This window comes from Salmo salar, chromosome ssa10 (assembly GCF_905237065.1).
Source record: "Salmo salar chromosome ssa10, Ssal_v3.1, whole genome shotgun sequence".
Taxonomy (NCBI): domain Eukaryota; kingdom Metazoa; phylum Chordata; class Actinopteri; order Salmoniformes; family Salmonidae; genus Salmo; species Salmo salar.
Window position 1 is genome coordinate 38,090,710 of NC_059451.1, and position 19,773 is coordinate 38,110,482.

General features: G+C 44.5%; 2 protein-coding genes across 2 annotated transcripts; both read left to right on the top strand.

The window, feature by feature from the left end:
* Window positions 1-1,106: 1,106 nt before the first annotated feature.
* On the top strand, window positions 1,107-3,638 carry LOC106560346 (proteasome subunit alpha type-7). Its single transcript, XM_014123186.2, has 7 exons — window positions 1,107-1,384; window positions 1,742-1,868; window positions 2,121-2,245; window positions 2,445-2,567; window positions 2,793-2,912; window positions 3,150-3,212; window positions 3,301-3,638. Exons 1-7 carry the CDS (start codon window positions 1,283-1,285, stop codon window positions 3,394-3,396), a joined length of 756 nt encoding a protein of 251 aa, XP_013978661.1. The 5' UTR covers window positions 1,107-1,282; the 3' UTR covers window positions 3,397-3,638.
* Window positions 3,639-3,864: 226 nt separating this feature from the next.
* On the top strand, window positions 3,865-19,753 carry taf4b (TAF4B RNA polymerase II, TATA box binding protein (TBP)-associated factor). Its single transcript, XM_014123181.2, has 15 exons — window positions 3,865-5,086; window positions 5,341-5,474; window positions 5,648-5,755; window positions 5,933-6,100; window positions 6,377-6,499; window positions 8,981-9,070; window positions 9,199-9,399; window positions 10,175-10,310; window positions 10,429-10,513; window positions 10,686-10,855; window positions 11,631-11,761; window positions 15,960-16,085; window positions 16,384-16,440; window positions 17,517-17,624; window positions 18,215-19,753. The coding sequence occupies exons 1-15, from the start codon at window positions 4,432-4,434 to the stop codon at window positions 18,359-18,361; spliced, it is 2,439 nt and encodes an 812-aa protein (XP_013978656.1). The 5' UTR covers window positions 3,865-4,431; the 3' UTR covers window positions 18,362-19,753.
* The last annotated feature ends 20 nt before the right edge of the window (window positions 19,754-19,773 follow it).

The following is a 19,773-nucleotide window of genomic DNA, read 5'->3' on the forward strand; positions in this document are numbered from 1 at the left end:
CCCGGACGACTCTTGGCCAATTGTGCGCCGCCCTATGGGACTCCCAATCACAGCCGGTTGTGATACAGCCCGGGATCGAACCAGAGACTGTAGTGACGCCTCTAGCACTGCGATGCAGTGCCTTAGACCGCTTCGCCACTCAGGAGATCTTATATGGGCAGAAAGCTTCAATTCTTGTAAATCAAACTGCAGTGTCCAATTTACAGCAGCTATTACAGCAACAAAAGCTATTGTTTGAGGATAGTGCCCAACTACAAAATACTTTTATCACGGCAACTGGTTTGATACATTCACCTCTAAAGGTAAATAATGTACTTACATTCAGTAATCTTGCTCTGATTTGTCAACCTGAGGTTCCCAGAGATAATCAAGCATAGTTTTGTTTGATAAAATCATTTTTTATATTCAAATGTAGGAACTGGGTTCTACAGTTTGACTCTGTTTTTTCTGGTTCCCCCCTGCCATCTAGATGTGTGAAGGTTTGTGTATTTTCTGTAGGGAAGCTAATGATTCGTCATATATGACATTCCTGGGAGTGTTTAAACTAAAGAAAATATATATTACCATAGCATTTCTGTATGTTCTCTATAGTTATGTACTTAAATGTATAAAGTGACCAATTCGGCACATTTTGGCAAACTCCTGGCAGGCTTGATACAAACTATTGTGTAGTGACGTCGGTCTGAACTTTTGCACACACTGCTGCCATCTTGTGGACAACATCTAGATTACACCTATAATCCTGTCTCAATGTATGGCTTTTCTCTAGCATGATGATGGAACAATTTTTTTTGTTTGTATTATCTTTAACCAGATCTAATGTGTTATTATCCTACATTAAATCTCCACAAATCAATGTGTTTCCTTTCAAACCGTATCAAGAATATGCATATCCTTGCTTCAGGTCATGAGCTACAGGCAGTTAGATTTGGGTATGTTATTTTAGGAGAAAATTGAAAAAAAGGGTCCATTCCTTGGCAAGGACAGGCTCATGGTAATGGCTGGAGCAGAATAGTGGAATGATATTAAACACATGGGTTCAATGAATTTCACCACTGAATACCTCAAAATTGCTAACTAGCTAGCCATTTAATTGTAAAATATCTCTTCTTCAAACTGATGTTTTGTGGACTTCCGGTTAGTCCTTTCTGTCCAATCGCACCAACCGCCAATGTGTAGCTAGAACCGCATGCGCAGATTTGTACCAGTCAAAATCCTTAGCGGTTTATTTGGCTAACAAGTGAATACTTCTTCGTATTTTAACTTTTCTTGGTGGTTAGAGATGGCCGCTAGATATGATAGAGCTATAACAGTATTTTCCCCCGATGGACACCTGTTTCAAGTGGAATATGCACAAGAGGCTGTGAAAAAAGGCTCTACTGCGGTGAGTGTTATTACTACAAGCTAAGTTAGCTAGCTAGCCAATTTAGCAAGGCTAATGTTAGCTTTAGTTACTTTTCACTCTCTTGCATTTGTCATAACGTTACTTCATTTGCTTTGTGAATTTGAACTGACAATTGACAGCTAAATTAGCTAGATAAGATGATTATTCAATATAGCTAACTTGCTAACAACGAGATACACATTCAGCGGGGACAGCATGACTTGCATGTAATTGCTAACCTACCAACTAGCCCAGCTAGCTAGCAAACAGGTTTTGTTCCACGTCGTCTTTATTGCAGTCGCAATGCGCATTTCAGAACATGGTAATATGTTGACTAATCATTGTTATTTTGTGCAGGTGGGCATCAGAGGGAAAGACATTGTCGTCTTGGGTGTTGAGAAAAAGTCTGTAGCTAAACTCCAAGAGGAGAGGACTGTACGCAAGATATGTGCACTTGATGATCATGTCTGTATGGCATTTGCAGGTAAGACCATCCATAAAACATTTACTCATACACCCAGTCCTAACCACCTGTTATCAGTCTGATTAGCCTAGTTAGCTAGTTTTTATTGAGCCTTGCTGTAGTTCTCACAAGTTTTCAATAAACTTTGATTTGATTTCAGATGCAGAACTGCTTTTGTTAGTCAAAAAGCAGGTATTTTGTGTCAGTTTTGAGTAAAAGGACTGAAATGTAGAATGTTGTGACTGAGACATTGTCCTTCTTCTGTTCTTCCAGGTCTGACGGCTGATGCTCGTATCGTTATCAACAGAGCCAGGGTGGAGTGTCAGAGCCACCGGCTTACTGTAGAGGACCCTGTTACTGTGGAGTACATCACACGCCACATTGCCACACTCAAACAGGTAGGCTGCATGCAAAACACACTGGTATGAACATGCTTCACTGCCATAGAAATGAGTGTTTCTTGGTAGTGGTAGTCATCCTGGTTTCATTCAGTTTTCTTCCATTTGGTGCCTAATGAACATGACCCAGGCAGGTAGTGTCTCTCACACAGTCAAACCCATTGACTAAGTGTCTGGGTCTCTCCTTATCCCCCTTCAGCGCTACACACAGAGTAACGGACGCAGACCCTTCGGTATCTCTGCACTGATCGTGGGCTTCGACAACGATGGAACCCCACGACTCTACCAAACGGACCCTTCTGGAACATATCATGCCTGGAAGGTGTGTAACACCGTCATCTCTCCTTATGTCTAGTAGATCAATCTGCTATCCTGCTAAATGGGTAGAAAACATAACACACAGGCCCACACACTAATGCTGGCATTATCCAATCTGTTTGGTGAATTTTTCATGTTGGGGGTGTGGTTTATTCAGCCCAACAATTTTGCAGGGTTGCTTAGTGTTCCATCTTCTATGTTTAACCTCTCTCGACCTTCTCCCCTGCAGGCCAATTCTATCGGTCGCAGTGCAAAGACTGTCCGGGAGTTTCTGGAGAAGAACTACACAGACGAGGCCATCGCCACTGACAACGAGGCTATAAAGCTGGCCATCAAAGCCCTGCTGGAGGTAGGCTAACACAAGGCACTAACATTCGCTTGATTCACACTAGAAGGCCAACAAGGCAAGCTGGCCTGATTACCCATCCACCATAGTTGCTGGAAACGACAATGTGAAACGAAAATATCTGAGCCGGCATTATATGGTTCATGTTGACCCTATAATGTGAATTGGGCAACTAAGTCACTAATGGGGGTTAATGGTAATGAACAGCAGCATGCTTACCTCCTGACCCTATGCTCACAGGTTGTTCAGTCAGGAGGAAAGAACATTGAGCTGGCAGTGATCAGGAGGAATCAGCCACTGAAGGTACACAAACACTAAAAGCAGTTAACTGAATGATTAATTCTCATTTGAAATCATTACTAATTCCCTGTTTTGTACATCTCTCTATCAGCTTTTGGAGTCTAAAGAAATTGAAACCCTCGTGGCTGAAATCGAGAAGGAGAAAGAGGAGGAGGCAGAGAAAAAGAAGCCAAAGAAATCTACATAAATCAAACTAGTCTGTCACATGACCTGTTTTCAGTTTGTGAGGATAGGCTTCAATAAGGGTGAACACAAACACCCCCTTTATCCTAGACACACTGACTCATCTCCATTTTATATATTTCGTTCAGTAGTGCGGCTACTACTTCCCTGTTATGTTAGCACATTATGCTGACCATGAACTGAAGCATTTGACTCAAATAATGCTGGTATAAATTGAACCTTGAATAATAAAAGATTGTGCTTTTATTTTTGACTACTCAAAAGGGTCTCATTACCATGTTGTAAAATAACTGTTACTCTTATGCATTGTTGACCCGATGGGATAATGAGATGTGAGTGCAGTGCATTCTTATTTGCTTACATAGGAAATAGAGTAAAACCAAGAGCTGTGATTTTTCATTATGAATGATGAATTTAGTTTTGTACTGGGCCAGTAACCGAAAGCAAGGCACTTAACCCTAATTGTTCTGGATAAGAGCATCTGTTAAATTACTCAAATGTACTGTAGCCAAACTTTTTTGTGTGCAAATAATGGGTTTACAAAGTATTTCCATAACTGATGTGAAATTGAATATGGTTCTCAAGTGTTCACCTTTGGGGATGCTTGGCTTCCAGGCAGCATTTATTATCCGGGAAACACCGGTATCGCGTGCATGTGGCTCATTTCTGCGTCCTCGCGTAAACCAGCCAATGAGAGCACAGTATAATGGAATCCCTCGCGCTTTCAGAGCGTGGTGCAGACTCAGCATGCACGCTCCACGTGGCTACAAACTCATGGTCACTTGCTGGGCGCGTGGGTCTGAAGAATGAATGAACACGGCTAATGTAAAACCTGCTATTTGTCATGTTTTTCTGTGATTCCTAGACTGGCATTTCCAACAATTCACTAGACCTGGTCCACTTGCTGTTTATTGGTGGTGCTAGTCAGTAGCCCGCTAGCTAGCGACAAAAAGCAACTACCAAAGGATTGCTATGGTGAGGTCATCTGAGAGATATTGCAAACTAAGTTATTGTATGTTTCAATTTAGATTTAAAAATCATGCCAACCACCTTAAACTCCGCAAATGAAACTCAAAATCAGGCAGAGAAAAGTGCCTCCCCGGCAAACAGTGGAAGTGGAACCGCGAATATCTCGGACACTATTGTGCAGGTGGGAGCGACAGTCAAAGCCCGGACACCTGCCAGTTGCCCTGCAATACCCGCCTTCATTTCGAAAGGTACAACGAAAGACCCCGACCCTCCCGAAACCCAGCCACAGAACGCAAATAATGGATCCAGTGCCACCCAGCTTCCGTTGTCCGTGGTGCATGTTGCACCTACTACCGCCACCGTGGCTGTCGCACCTGTCCAGGCAAGCGCTCAACCGGTTACGTCATCCACAACCATAAAGTCAGTCGTGAGCAACCTGCCTCCAACGGTGGTCATGATAACCACGGGACCGAGACCCATTTCTCCGGTGGTTGCAGGACCGAGAGTGAGCTCTCCAACGGTGACCATGAGCGCTCAGGCACCGGCGCGCATGAGCTCTCCTTTGGGACCATCGGTGACTCGAGTTGCCACCGCGACCCAGGCACCGGGGAAGGCTGCAGTGATAGCCATACCAAGACCAACAACTTTTCAGCAACCAGCTGCATCGATCAGACCCCCACAGACCACGTCTGTCCAGCTTCCAGCCAACTTTCAAATCCCGCCAGGTGAGTGCCTGACTAGGCATCTTTCCTCAATTCCTCACAACAGCTCTCCTCATCTCCTTCTCAAACCTTATTGGAGAAGTTCCAAGGTCCCTCCCCTTGAACCTTCTCCAATGCATTTTGAGAAGGAGAGAGGACACAATGAATCAATGATTAGTTGGCAAAGTGTGTCGAGGTCGTCTTAAGGGGCACTTTTTAACATAGACACTAGTATGGTGCAGTGAAGTGCCCCTTTTTAATGTGATGTTCTTGCACAGGCATGGTGCTCATCCGTAGTGACAGTGGCCAACTGATGCTGGTGTCCCAACAAGCTTTGGCTGCAGCCCAGGGCCTCGCAGCTAGAACTCCTGGCACTGGGACCTCTCCTAGCCCTAGGCCACTAACCACACAGGTGTGTGTGCGGTGTGTGTGCGTGTGTTTGATAAACTGTGACAGGTGTCTGATCTCATACTATGTACCTACCTGGAAGATGAATGTGTGTGTGTTAGGGCTGTAACTGTGTGTGTGTGTGCACTGGAGTTCCGCCTTACTGTGAATACAGATCCAGCTGTTATGTCATTAAAGGTGTCTGCAGCGACTGTCGTGAGAAAAGCTGAGAATCCAGGTGTGATCAGAGTGCCTCCTCCTCCTAGCCCCCATGTGACCACAGCACAGAGTACACCCTTGGTTAAGGTACGCTGGTCTCAACCAATGGTCAAGGTCTGGTTTAGTGTATGATTTAACTAAAGGTATGGTTTGATTGGTGGATAAAGAGTGGTTCATTTAGTGGGGTAACATTGGATATTACTACTATGACTTTTCAGTTACCATTTTCTGTCTGCATTCGTGTTTTGCTTTGCTTCACACCAGGTGGTAGGGGCTACTCCAACCCCTCCTGCAGGCCAGATCCAGATCCCCAGGCCTATGATCCGCCCAGTGGCTCCTGTCACAGTCACCCGTTCTCCTGGCCCTGGTCCTCTCATCATCCCAACCAAACCCACCAACACCCCCAGGGCCACACCCCCCACCATCACACCTGTGAGTCAGACTGCTGACTGGGATTGGCTAAAGCTATTGTTTAGCATATTATCTCTGGGTCATGTTCATTAGGGTGTAATGCTACAGAAAGTTCAAATAGAAATGTATAGTGTAATACATTTAAATGATTGTCTGCCAGGTAGATGGGGAATTTTGTCAGCTCTATTCATTGCATTTCTATTGGCACATTTCACTTACCTGGATACACCCAAGGTTAGTATGTCTTTCTGTTGCTCAGTGTGACCTCTGACATGTCCCATTATGCTCTCTGTTCAGGAGGTCCTGGAGAATGTGAAGAAGTGTAAGAACTTCCTGGTGACGCTGATTAAGCTGGCCTCTAGTGGAACCCACTCTGCTGACATGGCCAAGAACGTCCGAGAACTCGTCAAGAGCCTGCTGGTACTCTCACACACACACACACACACTCTGTATAAAATAAATAATACAAATACCGAGCTATAATGTACACTACCATTCAAAAGTTTGGGGTCACTTAGAAATGTCCTTGTTTTAAAAAAAAAAAAACTATTTTTTTTGTCCATCAAAATAACATCAAATTGATCAGAAATACAGTGTAGTCATTGTTAATGTTGTAAACTTTTGAACGGTAGTGAATGCTCACATTTTTTGGAAAATTCAATTATTTTATAATACAATTTGTCAGAAAGAGATTTTGTTTAAGTAAAATATATAAAACTAATGTTAAAATTATTGCCACTCCTTAAATAATTTGCGCACCCTCCACTTGCGAGGATAACAGCGTTTATCCTTTTTCTATAATGTTTTGAGGTTAAAGAACACATTGGGTGGGCTCTTAGACCACTCCTCCATACGTAGTCTTTCCAGATCCCTGATATCCTTCAGTCTGCGTTTATGGACTGCCCTCTTCAATTCAAACCACAGGTTTTCAATGGGCTTTAAGTCCAGAGACTGAGATGGCCATTGCAAAATGTAGATTTTTGTGGTCAATTAACCATATCCTTGCGCACATCCTGATTACTACAGAGGATATTTATTAACAAGTTCTTATTTAATTCAGAGAAGCCACTCCTGTGTTGTCTTGACTGTGTGCTTAGGGTCGTTGTCCTGTTGGAAGGTGAACCTTCACCCCAGTCTGAGGTCCTGAGCACTCTGGAGCATGTTTTCATCAAGGATCTCTCTGTACTTTGCTCCGTTCATCTTTCCCTCGATCCTGACTAGTCTCCCAGTCCCTGCCGCTGAAAAACATCCCCACAGCATGATGCTGCCACCACCATGCTTCACTGTAGGGATGGTGCCAGGTTTCCTCCAGACGTGACGCTTAGCATTGAGGCCAAAGAGTTCAATCTTGGTTTCGTCAGACTAGAGAATTTTGTTTCTCATGGTCTGAGTCCTTTAGGTGCCTTTTCGCAAACTCCAAGCGGGCTGTCATGTGCCTTTTACTGAGGAGTGGCTTCCGTTCGACCGCTACCATAAATGCCTGATTGGTAGAGTGCTGCAGTTACGGTTGTCCTTCTGGAAGGTTCTCCCATCTCTACAAAAGAAACTCTGAAGCTCTTTGAGTGACCCTCGGGTTCTTGCTCACCTCCCTGACCAAGGGCCTTCTCCCCCAATTTCTCAGTTTGGCTGGGCGGCAAGCTCTGGGAAGAGTCTTGGTGGTTCCAAACTTTTTCCATTTAAGAATGATGGAGGCAACTGTGTTCTTGGCAACCTTCAATGCTACAGAAATGTTTTGGTACCCTTCCACAGATCTGTGCCTTGACACAATCCTGTCTTGGAGCGCTAAGGACAATTCCTTCAACCTCATGGCTTTGTTTTTGCGCTGACATGCACTGTCAATTGTGGGACCTTTTTATATAGACAGGTGTGTGCCTTTCCAAATGATGTCCAATCAATTGAATTTACCACAGGTGGACTCCAGTCAAGTGGTAGAAAAATATCAAGGATGATCAATGGAAACAGGATGCACTTGAGCTCAATTTCTAGTCTCATAGCAAAGGGTCTGAATACTTATGGTATTTTATTTTTAAGTATACATTTACATATATGTTTTCGCTTTGTCATCATGGGGTATTGTGTGTAGATTGAGGGAAAACATTTATTTAATCAATTTTAGAATAAGGTTTTAACGTAACAAAATGTGGAAAAAGGGAAGGTGTCTGAATACTTATCAAATGCACTGTATTTACCTATTAGAAACAATTTGAATATCAAACTCACAATTATAATTACACAACCACACACTTACCATAAAATGTGCTAATTGTGATGGTAGCCATTTTGAAGAACCAGAAATAAAAAAGGATTAAGGTGACAACCCCAAACGTGATCTCATTGAAAAGCCCAAAATGTGATCTCATTGAAAAGCCCAAAATGTGATCTCATTGAAAAGCCCAAAATGTGATCTCATTGAAAAGCCCAAAATGTCCTCTCAAAGGTACAACAGGACCTAACTCAGTGGGCTTAGAGATACGGACCAAAAACAAATGTCCATTATAAAAATGACTTACTGGGTCTCAGGAGGATATACTGTAACATTTTAGAGTAAGATTAAAATACATAAACCATGCCTTCCAATAATGAGAAGGTAAAGTGTGCCATGGCCTTCCTGTGAAGAAAATGTTTTTGTAGCGAGTCAAACCTGTGGCTCAGAATTATAGAGTAAAGAAAAATAGAAGTGAAATTTGAAACGCTTATTGGGTAACAGCTCAGCATTGTGTACTTAAAATGTAATATGGTCCGTTTGTTAATCCTGAAGTGTGAATGTACAAATATGATATTTAATGGGGGTTTAACCGGTTGGTAACCAGGCACACTCACATGCTCACACTACCTAAATAATCACACGTTCGAATACTTTCTCATACACACTTTTTCCTGTCTCTGTCTTTTGTCCCCCAGGATGGGAGACTTGAACCTGAGGAGTTCACTGACCAACTCTACCGTGAGCTCAAGTCTTCTCCCCAGCCCTACCTGGTACCCTTTCTCAAGGTGATGTGATCAGAGAAACACCAACACATTCAGACCACAGACTCGTTCAAACCAGCTTGTCACAAACTGGGCATATTCTTCCTTATTCATCTCTCTCCCTCTCTCTCTACATCTCTCTCTACCTCCAGAAAAGTCTCCCAGCTGTGCGGCAGCTCACCCCCAACCCACAGCTCTTCATCCAGGAGGTTGACCAACCCAGACCACAGGCTCCAACCGCCTCCAAGGCCCCGGCCCCCACTGCAGGCCGCACTCCTACCCTTCTCTCCACCAACTCTAGGCCTGCCCACCTTAGCGCTGCTAGTGGCCAGTCAATCAAATCCACCCAGCTAGTAAGCCACACTCTCAATGATTACCCCCTTTCACCCAAGCATCAGGCAGAGGTTTCCGTCAGGATATAAGTTAACCCTTTTATTCAACACAAATGCCAATCATGCCTATCCTTCTGATCACCCATATACCTATCACACAAACGCCAAGCATGATCCCAGGTCAGGGCTCCTATATTCTCCGGTCTATATCCATTCAAAAGTTCTGGCCTTGGTGACTCCAACCCTGTATAATGTACCTGAGGTTTACATAGTCATCCAGTTAAAGTGTAATATAGATGTAGAGTCCCTGTTGTGTAGCAGGCAGCTCACTTCTCAAAGTTCTTCTCTGCACTTTGTCTTCATTCTCTCTCTCCTAACACATGGAGCCCTGAGGTTAGGCCTAATTCCGTTAGAGCCTAGGCTGAGGACTAACTAGGTTACAGCTACTGCTCCCAAAATGAGGATTCTCATCAGTTCTCCTCTGCACACAGACAGACTTCCCTCTGCAGACAGAGACACACAGCTCTCGCCTTCAGAGGGAAAACTCATGATGTGGAGAGCAATCACAATATTTATTCAGATTTTCTGTAATGTTGATTACGTAATTAACAGTGTGACGAACAGCTCTGTATGAGTGGATGTAGTTGTGTTTGTTTGGAGTTTTAGGAGTATCACACTCAGCATTATTCTTCACTCCCTGAGGAGATCAGATCCATGTCCAGATGGTCTGGTTTGTGAATGGTTTGTGTAATTGTGTTCCAGAAGCTCAGTCTGAGGTGTGTTTGCCCCACCACAGGTGATCCAGCAGCCTAGAGGTGTGGCGTATAAGCCTGCTGTGACAAACCCCGCCCCGGCCCGTACATACCTGTCTGTTCAGAACAGGAGCCTGTCCAAACCTATGGTCATACAGTCAGGACAGCACTACAACACAGGTAGAACCACACTCACCTGACAGTACACACACACACACACACAGGTCAACCACACCTTACACATCAACCTTTTTCTCCTCACTACTATGTGTTCTCATCTCCCTTGTTGTCCCCGTAGGTGCTGTTGTCAGGCGAACTCCTTTCCTGGTCCCGCCGCCTCCAGCCCAGAGACACCCCTTCAAGGATAGTGTTGGTTCTTTCAGGTAACACATACATTTGTGACCAGAGCCTGTTGTACTGCACCAGAATGTATGGAGGGTCCAAATATTGCATAGCTATTCACTGAACGCTAATTCACTCTAAGCCAGACCCGAGTTATCTTGTTTGTCTGAGGTAGATTTTTTTCTGTTAACTCTGTTTATTTGCGTACCTCAGGGAGGAGGATGACATCAACGATGTGGCCTCCATGGCTGGGGTCAACGTGAGTGAGGAGAATGCCCGTATCCTAGCAACCAACTCTGGGCTCGTGGGCTCTGTGGAACGATCCTGTCAGGACAAACCCTTCCTCTCCCCAGCCCCGCTGCTCACACACATCCTCCACACTGGTACCCACAATCCTTCTCTCTACCCACAATCCACCTCGCTGCTACTCACACACATCCTCTACACCAGTACCCACAATCCCTCTCTTTTCCCACAATCCTCTACTGCGCACGCACATCCTCCACACCGGTACCCACAATCCACCTCTACTGCGCACACACATCCTCCAAACCGGTACCCACAATCCACCTCTACTGCGCACACACATCCTCCAAACCGGTACCCACAATCCTTCTCCGCTGCTCACACACATCCTCCACACTGGTAACCAGTAAAGATGTACAACTTCAGCACTCCTTCTGTGCTTTAGATAGGAGTTATGCCTCTGGTCACCTGCAGGGAGCAATGTTGACTAGAAATTGACCTTTCTTAACCTCAGATAGAGAAAACAATGAATCTCTCCCTCTCGCCTCAGTGTTTCAGAATTGTAGGAGAAATGAGAATGGAATTAGTGTGGAATAGTGGCGATGTCAAAATGTTCAGAATTAAAGGTTTATATGACCGTAAGGTGTAACAGAGGGTAGTGCGTATGGCCCAGTATATCACTGAGGCCAAGCTTCCTGCCACACAGGACCTAGATACTAGGTGGTGTCAGAGGAAGTCCCAAGTCATAGACTGTTCTTTCTGCTACTGCACAGCAAGAGGGACCGGAGCACCAGGTCTAGGTCCAAATGGCTCATTAACAGCTTCTATCCCCAAGCCATAAGACTGCTGAACAATTAATCAAATGGCCACCTGGACTCTCTCGCCTTCTCTCTCCATCGCTCTCTCTCTCAGGTGAGAAGTTTGGAGTGTCCGAGGTGGCTTCAGACGTGGTCAGTCTGGTGTCTCACGCCACACAGGAGCGTCTCAGAGACCTGCTGGAGAAAGTCACAGTGGTGGCACAGCATCGCAAGATGGCCCTCAAGGTCTCCTACCCTGGCATCACTATATTATACACACTACAACAGCCCTACCCTGGCATCCCTATATTATACACACTGCAACAGCCCTACCCTGGCATCACTATATTATACACACACTACAACAGCCCTACCCTGGCATCCCTATATTATACACACTACAACAGCCCTACCCTGGCATCACTATATTATACACACTACAACAGCCCTACCCTGGCATCACTATATTATACACACTGCAACAGCCCTACCCTGGCATCACTATATTATACACACACTACAACAGCCCTACCCTGGCATCACTATATTATACACACTACAACAGCCCTACCCTGGCATCCCTATATTATACACACTACAACAGCCCTACCCTGGCATCACTATATTATACACACTACAACAGCCCTACCCTGGCATCACTATATTATACACACTACAACAGCCCTACCCTGGCATCACTATATTATACACACTGCAACAGCCCTACCCTGGCATCACTATATTATACACACTACAACAGCCCTACCCTGGCATCACTATATTATACACACTACAACTGCCCTACCCTGGCATCACTATATTATACACACTGCAACAGCCCTACCCTGGCATCACTATATTATACACACTGCAACAGCCCTACCCTGGCATCACTATATTATACACACTGCAACAGCCCTACCCTGGTATCACTATATTATACACACTACAACAGCCCTACCCTGGCATCACTATATTATACACACTGCAACAGCCCTACCCTGGCATCACTATATTATACACACTGCAACAGCCCTACCCTGGCATCCCTATATTATACACACACTACAACTGCCCTACCCTGGCATCACTATATTATACACACTGCAACAGCCCTACCCTGGCATCACTATATTATACACACTACAACAGCCCTACCCTGGCATCACTATATTATACACACTGCAACAGCCCTACCCTGGCATCACTATATTATACACACTGCAACAGCCCTACCCTGGCATCACTATATTAAGACATACACACTACAACAGCCCTACCCTGGCATCACTATATTATACACACTACAACAGCCCTACCCTGGCATCACTATATTATACACACTGCAACAGCCCTACCCTGGCATCCCTATATTATACACACTGCAACAGCCCTACCCTGGCATCACTATATTATACACACTACAACAGCCCTACCCTGGCATCACTATATTATACACACTGCAACAGCCCTACCCTGGCATCACTATATTATACACACTGCAACAGCCCTACCCTGGCATCACTATATTATACACACTGCAACAGCCCTACCCTGGCATCACTATATTATACACACTACAACAGCCCTACCCTGGCATCACTATATTATACACACACTACAACAGCCCCACCCTGGCATCACTATATTATACACACACTACAACAGCCCTACCCTGGCATCACTATATTATACACACACTACAACAGCCCTACCCTGGCATCACTATATTATACACACACTACAACAGCCCTACCCTGGCATCACTATATTATACACACACTACAACAGCCCTACCCTGGCATCACTATATTATACACACTACAACAGCCCTACCCTGGCATCCCTATATTATACACACACTACAACTGCCCTACCCTGGCATCACTATATTATACACACACTACAACTGCCCTACCCTGGCATCACTATATTATACACACACTACAACAGCCCTACCCTGGCATCACTATATTATACACACACTACAACAGCCCTACCCTGGCATCACTATATTATACACACTACAACAGCCCTACCCTGGCATCACTATATTATACACACACTACAACAGCCCTACCCTGGCATCACTATATTATACACACACTACAACAGCCCTACCCTGGCATCACTATATTATACACACACTACAACAGCCCTACCCTGGCATCACTATATTATACACACACTACAACAGCCCTACCCTGGCATCACTATATTATACACACTACAACAGCCCTACCCTGGCATCACTATATTATACACACACTACAACAGCCCTACCCTGGCATCACTATATTATACACACACTACAACAGCCCTACCCTGGCATCACTATATTATACACACACTACAACAGCCCTACCCTGGCATCACTATATTATACACACACTACAACAGCCCTACCCTGGCATCACTATATTATACACACACTACAACAGCCCTACCCTGGCATCACTATATTATACACACACTACAACAGCCCTACCCTGGCATCACTATATTATACACACACTACAACAGCCCTACCCTGGCATCACTATATTATACACACACTACAACAGCCCTACCCTGGCATCACTATATTATACACACACTACAACAGCCCTACCCTGGCATCACTATATTATACACACACTACAACAGCCCTACCCTGGCATCACTATATTATACACACACTACAACAGCCCTACCCTGGCATCACTATATTATACACACACTACAACAGCCTTACCCTGGCATCACTATATTATACACACACTACAACAGCCCTACCCTGGCATCACTATATTATACACACACTACAACAGCCCTACCCTGGCATCACTATATTATACACACACTACAACAGCCCTACCCTGGCATCACTATATTATACACACACTACAACAGCCCTACCCTGGCATCACTATATTATACACACACTACAACAGCCCTACCCTGGCATCACTATATTATACACACACTACAACAGCCCTACCCTGGCATCACTATATTATACACACACTACAACAGCCCTACCCTGGCATCACTATATTATACACACACTACAACAGCCCTACCCTGGCATCACTATATTATACACACACTACAACAGCCCTACCCTGGCATCACTATATTATACACACACTACAACAGCCCTACCCTGGCATCACTATATTATACACACACTACAACAGCCCTACCCTGGCATCACTATATTATACACACACTACAACAGCCCTACCCTGGCATCACTATATTATACACACACTACAACAGCCCTACCCTGGCATCACTATATTATACACACACTGCAACAGCCCTACCCTGGCATCACTATATTATACACACACTGCAACAGCCCTACCCTGGCATCACTATATTATACACACACTGCAACAGCCCTACCCTGGCATCACTATATTATACACACACTGCAACAGCCCTACCCTGGCATCACTATATTATACACACACTGCAACAGCCCTACCCTGGCATCACTATATTATACACACACTGCAACAGCCCTACCCTGGCATCACTATATTATACACACACTCCAACAGCCCTACCCTGGCATCGCTATATTATACACACACTACAACAGCCCTACCCTGGCATCGCTATATTATACACACACTACAACAGCCCTACCCTGGCATCGCTATATTATACACACACTACAACAGCCCTACCCTGGCATCACTATATTATACACACTACAACAGCCCTACCCTGGCATCACTATATTATACACACTACAACAGCCCTACCCTGGCATCGCTATATTATACACACTGCAACAGCCCTACCCTGGCATCGCTATATTATACACACTGCAACAGCCCTACCCTGGCATCGCTATATTATACACACACTACAACAGCCCTACCCTGGCATCGCTATATTATACACACACTGCAACAGCCCTACCCTGGCATCGCTATATTATACACACTGCAACAGCCCTACCCTGGCATCGCTATATTATACACACTGCAACAGCCCTACCCTGGCATCGCTATATTATACACACTGCAACAGCCCTACCCTGGCATCGCTATATTATACACACTGCAACAGCCCTACCCTGGCATCGCTATATTATACACACACTGCAACAGCCCTACTCTGGCATCACTATATTATACACAAGCAAGACAACAGGGGTCTCCAACTCTGCTTCTGGAGAGCTACTTGGAGTACAGGCTTTTGTTCCAGCCCAGCAGTGACACACCCGATTGGAATATTCTCTCTGCTGGACCGTGATTAGGTGAATCAGGTATGTTAGTGAAGGGCCGGAGTAAAATCCTGCCCACCCAGTAGCTCTCCAGGAGTTTAGAAACCCTGCACTAGAACATTATTACCAGCATGATGCCCTCATAATACACATACTACAACTGTAACACAGTTTCACAACTAGTACTACAGCTCTTCTAGAATCCTCATGGTCTCTGTGTAGGAGGACTACAGTCACGTTCAGACCAGTGACGTGCGTTCCCAGCTCCACTTCCTGGAAGAGCTGGAACGTCTGGAGAAGCAGAGGAGAGACGACGAGGAGAGGGAGACACTGCTCCGCGTTGCCAGGGTACATGTTGCAGAGTAATGGGGTTTCAGTTTTGACAAGGGGTCAAGAAGCTAATCAGACATGATTTTGAGTATTTAGCATTTTGGGGTGAATGAGTGCGAGTGATGGGTGCTATATTATTCATATTAGCTACTGTGTATTAAGTTCTTGGAATTAAAAACAAATATTGAGTATGATTATAGTATGCTGAGGACATGGTTACTCATGCTTACTTAAGTTGTCTGGTCTAGATGAACCATTGTAGAACCCTGCTGCCTCCAGACGGTCAACATCTGTCTGTTTCTTTTCTGCTTCACAGAGTCGCTGTAACACTGATGACCCAGACCAGCAACTACTGAAACAACGGGCCAAAGAGGTTTGTGTGTTATGTCATTGTGTGTGCGCATGCTTTACTTGAATTTGCGTCACGTCAGCTTTAACTATTCAATCAGACTGTCATTTCCAAACAGTTCGAGGGAAGCACTGTCCCCAGGGAAGGACGAGTAGAACACACACACACACACACACACACACACACACACACACACACACACATCAGCTCATTAAGGCTCTGTGCTTTTACTGGTAGCTGCTAAGTGAGCTTCATTTTTAGATTCTTTCTCCTCTTCAAAGTTATAGCACAGTGGTGGAGCATTTCCCCAAAGTTTTACCACATCTAACCTAATATCTACTTTTTATTAGTAATGTTTGGGAATTCTATAATGCCTGCTATTTCTTAGACTAATTGTTCATTTAGTAAATCAGATTGTGTGTGATGTTTGGCTGAGGGGGTTGTAGGGGCTGAGGCTGTAGCTAGATGAGACAGAGCCAGCGGTAGGGTACTGGTAATAAAGAGGGAGGAGAGACTTTGAGGTTGTTTTCTCTCCGTTGGTGGATCGCTCACGGCAACAATGTTCCCAGAGGTCTCTCCACAGCAACAGCAGAAATCAACAAAATCGTTTCATTTGCATACCCAGCCTGTGTGGGTGTTCAGACTCACCCTACACACCAACGCACACACACACCAGCACACTCGCACACATCCAAGCCCCAGAGAAGGTACAGCTGTAATTGGAGCTAATTTTAATGGAGCCTGTTTCTGGGGCTGGAGTTGAGGCCTGCGGCAGGCACAAAGCGGAATCAAATTAGAACACCTACAGTGTGTGTGTGAGGTTGTCTCTATGTGACCTTGACAACATTATTCATTAATTGGTTGAGATTTGGCTGGTGTGATTCTTTATTGGCTCACTGTATATCTTACTGTATATCTCACTGTATATCGTTTAATGGAAATTACCCCAGCTTCAGTGTTCCAGTTACTCCTTTATGAGCATTCAACTTCCCATCCTATAGAGCAGCGTTTCTTTAACTCTGTCTTGGGACCCCAAGGGGTGCACATTTTTAGATTAGCACCTGCTTTAGAGTGTTTTATGACCCCCCCCCTCTCTGTAGCTCCAGCAGTTGGAGCAGGCTCAGCTGCAGCACAGAGAAGCCAACCTCACTGCCCTGGCTGCCATCGGACCTCGCAGGAAGAGACCACTGGACTCCAATGGAAACCAGGTATGTACTGTGTGTATTATTATACTGAGAGAGTGGATGGAGGTTCTTGGTTATCAGTGTTTTCATGGTATCTGTGGCAGATTTTCAATCTTTGAAATCAGGTGGGCAGGGGATCTACCAGGTGAGTAGGGGATGCGTATATGAGGAACAACCGTATTAGTGTCACTGATAAGAAACAACATTCAGGGGAGACTAGACCTGTGATGCGAAGGAGCAGATATGCGCAGGACTGTGAGTTTAGGTTAAAGAGTGTCTAATTGAACTGAGTTTATTTAATTCCCTGCCCCTGCAGGCGATGGGTTTAGAGATGAAGCTCTGTAAACTGAACACATTAACCGCTGCCTTTGAACTGCGTTACCCAGAGGACCCTGCAGCCTGAGGAGCTTTCCTCTCCTGCCTCCTCTCCCTTTCCTTTGTAGCGCTACAGGGCCTTCCTTTCTGCTCTCTAAGGCATCGCCTCTGTGTGCCAGAATGTGAAAGAGAAACGGAGGGGGGAGAAGGGAAGCTGTTTGGCATAATGGTAATGTTGAAAAGTTTAGGATGAAAGCTTTATCTGTTGGGCCGTTCATCTTTCTCTCTCTTTCTCTCAGGTAGGGCCAGGTGGCATTATGTCAGTACTACAGAGGGCTGGGGTTCAGAGAGTGACTGGGGTCTCTCTGAGGGACCTACTCTTCTGTCTGGAACAGGACCCTCCTCTACGACACTCTCTCACTCTCTACAAGGGCCTGCTCAGATAGTATCTCACACACACACAAACTATCAGTCTCTCCCCCACTGTTTGTGCCAGATTCTGTGTGCCTTACCACTCTTTCAGATGTTGTATATTATATTTATTTTGATATTTTTATTTTGTTGATATTTTTGTTATGCATTTTATTTTCTAACAATTTGTAGCACAGTCAGCAATGTAACTGAATTCTGCTGATACATGCTGAGAGAGAAAAGATTGTTGTCCGGTTGGAAGGACCAAACATTTTTATATTGCACTTTTTGAGAAGGGCAACTGTGTGTGAGAGAAGACGTCAGAACAGTAGAAGTCAGCTCTGTGTTACAGCCTAAAGCAGTGACCCTCTGCCCTTAGTGTGATTCAGAGTGTTCTGTGGTAAGGTCATTGACTCTTCCTTGTTTTTCAGTTTCATGCTAATAATATCAGACAGACGTCTGTGACAGCCATTCCTTACTCTGATGTTTACATGGTTGACCTGATGATTGTAAACCTGTGACAATTTAAAATAAGTTAATAGCAAACCCTAGTTGAGTGTCGTACTGTGTACTTTTACAGTCTATCAGGGATTCTTTGTTTATTTCCACATTACTCACACATTTTCATGAAAATGTTCTGCTTCATAATTGATACCTTTTTTAGGTTGTCACTTGGAGGGAAAAATAGTGATCCTTCAGGGCGTGTGTGGAAATGTGTATCAGAGTTGTGGATGTGTTTGAGGTTCATTATTCCGCTATCTTTGAATACAGAAGAGAGGAGCTTTTAGGCACAGAAATACCTTTTGGCTATGAAATCCAGAGGGTGGAAAGAACGAAATGGATCAGAATTCTTTCAGCTGATAAGACTGCTGACCTCTAACTTAACACTAAGCTAGGCAAACTGACCGTGTGCCAGTTAAAGGACCTGATAGTGGAAATGAATGATGACCCTTAATGTGGAGGTTAGCTACTTAGACTGTTTCATATAACTGTGCCAGTTATAGCAAATGGTTAGGGAGTATTTTTAATTAATGTGATTACTGGTTGATTGGGTGATTGCTGAATTATTGATCACCGTCGGCAATGTTAACAAGCTCATATGTCCCACGGCTTCCTGTTCCTGTCTCAGATCAAAGACAAGCCCCTCCCTCCTCTGACAGCTTGTCAAATCCAGAAAGACAAAGGCACTTTAGTGTACTTAATATTCATGCATTGCTTATACATATTCATTAACCACTTTCTGCTAAACTCTGAAGCAGGTGGAATATTTACCATGCCACCTAAAATGAATGCAAACCTCCCCCTTAACTTTCCGGTTTCAATTTTACGGTGATGGTAGGTTGTCATCTGATCTGTGATTGCTAGAGAAAGACTAGCCTAACTAAAATGAACATTTTGGGAATATTCTCATTTACAGTTTCCTGAATAACTAATAGACACACACATG

Coding starts and splice junctions, on each gene's coding strand:
- taf4b (XM_014123181.2), top strand. CDS start 4,432: ATGCCAACCACCTTAAACTCCGCAAATGAAACTCAAAATCAGGCAGAG. Junction 6,500..8,980: donor AACTCGTCAAGAGCCTGCTG/GTACTCTCACAC, acceptor TTTGTCCCCCAG/GATGGGAGACTTGAACCTGA. Junction 11,762..15,959: donor ATCGCAAGATGGCCCTCAAG/GTCTCCTACCCT, acceptor GTCTCTGTGTAG/GAGGACTACAGTCACGTTCA.
- LOC106560346 (XM_014123186.2), top strand. CDS start 1,283: ATGGCCGCTAGATATGATAGAGCTATAACAGTATTTTCCCCCGATGGA. Junction 1,869..2,120: donor TGTCTGTATGGCATTTGCAG/GTAAGACCATCC, acceptor CTGTTCTTCCAG/GTCTGACGGCTGATGCTCGT. Junction 3,213..3,300: donor GGAGGAATCAGCCACTGAAG/GTACACAAACAC, acceptor TCTCTCTATCAG/CTTTTGGAGTCTAAAGAAAT.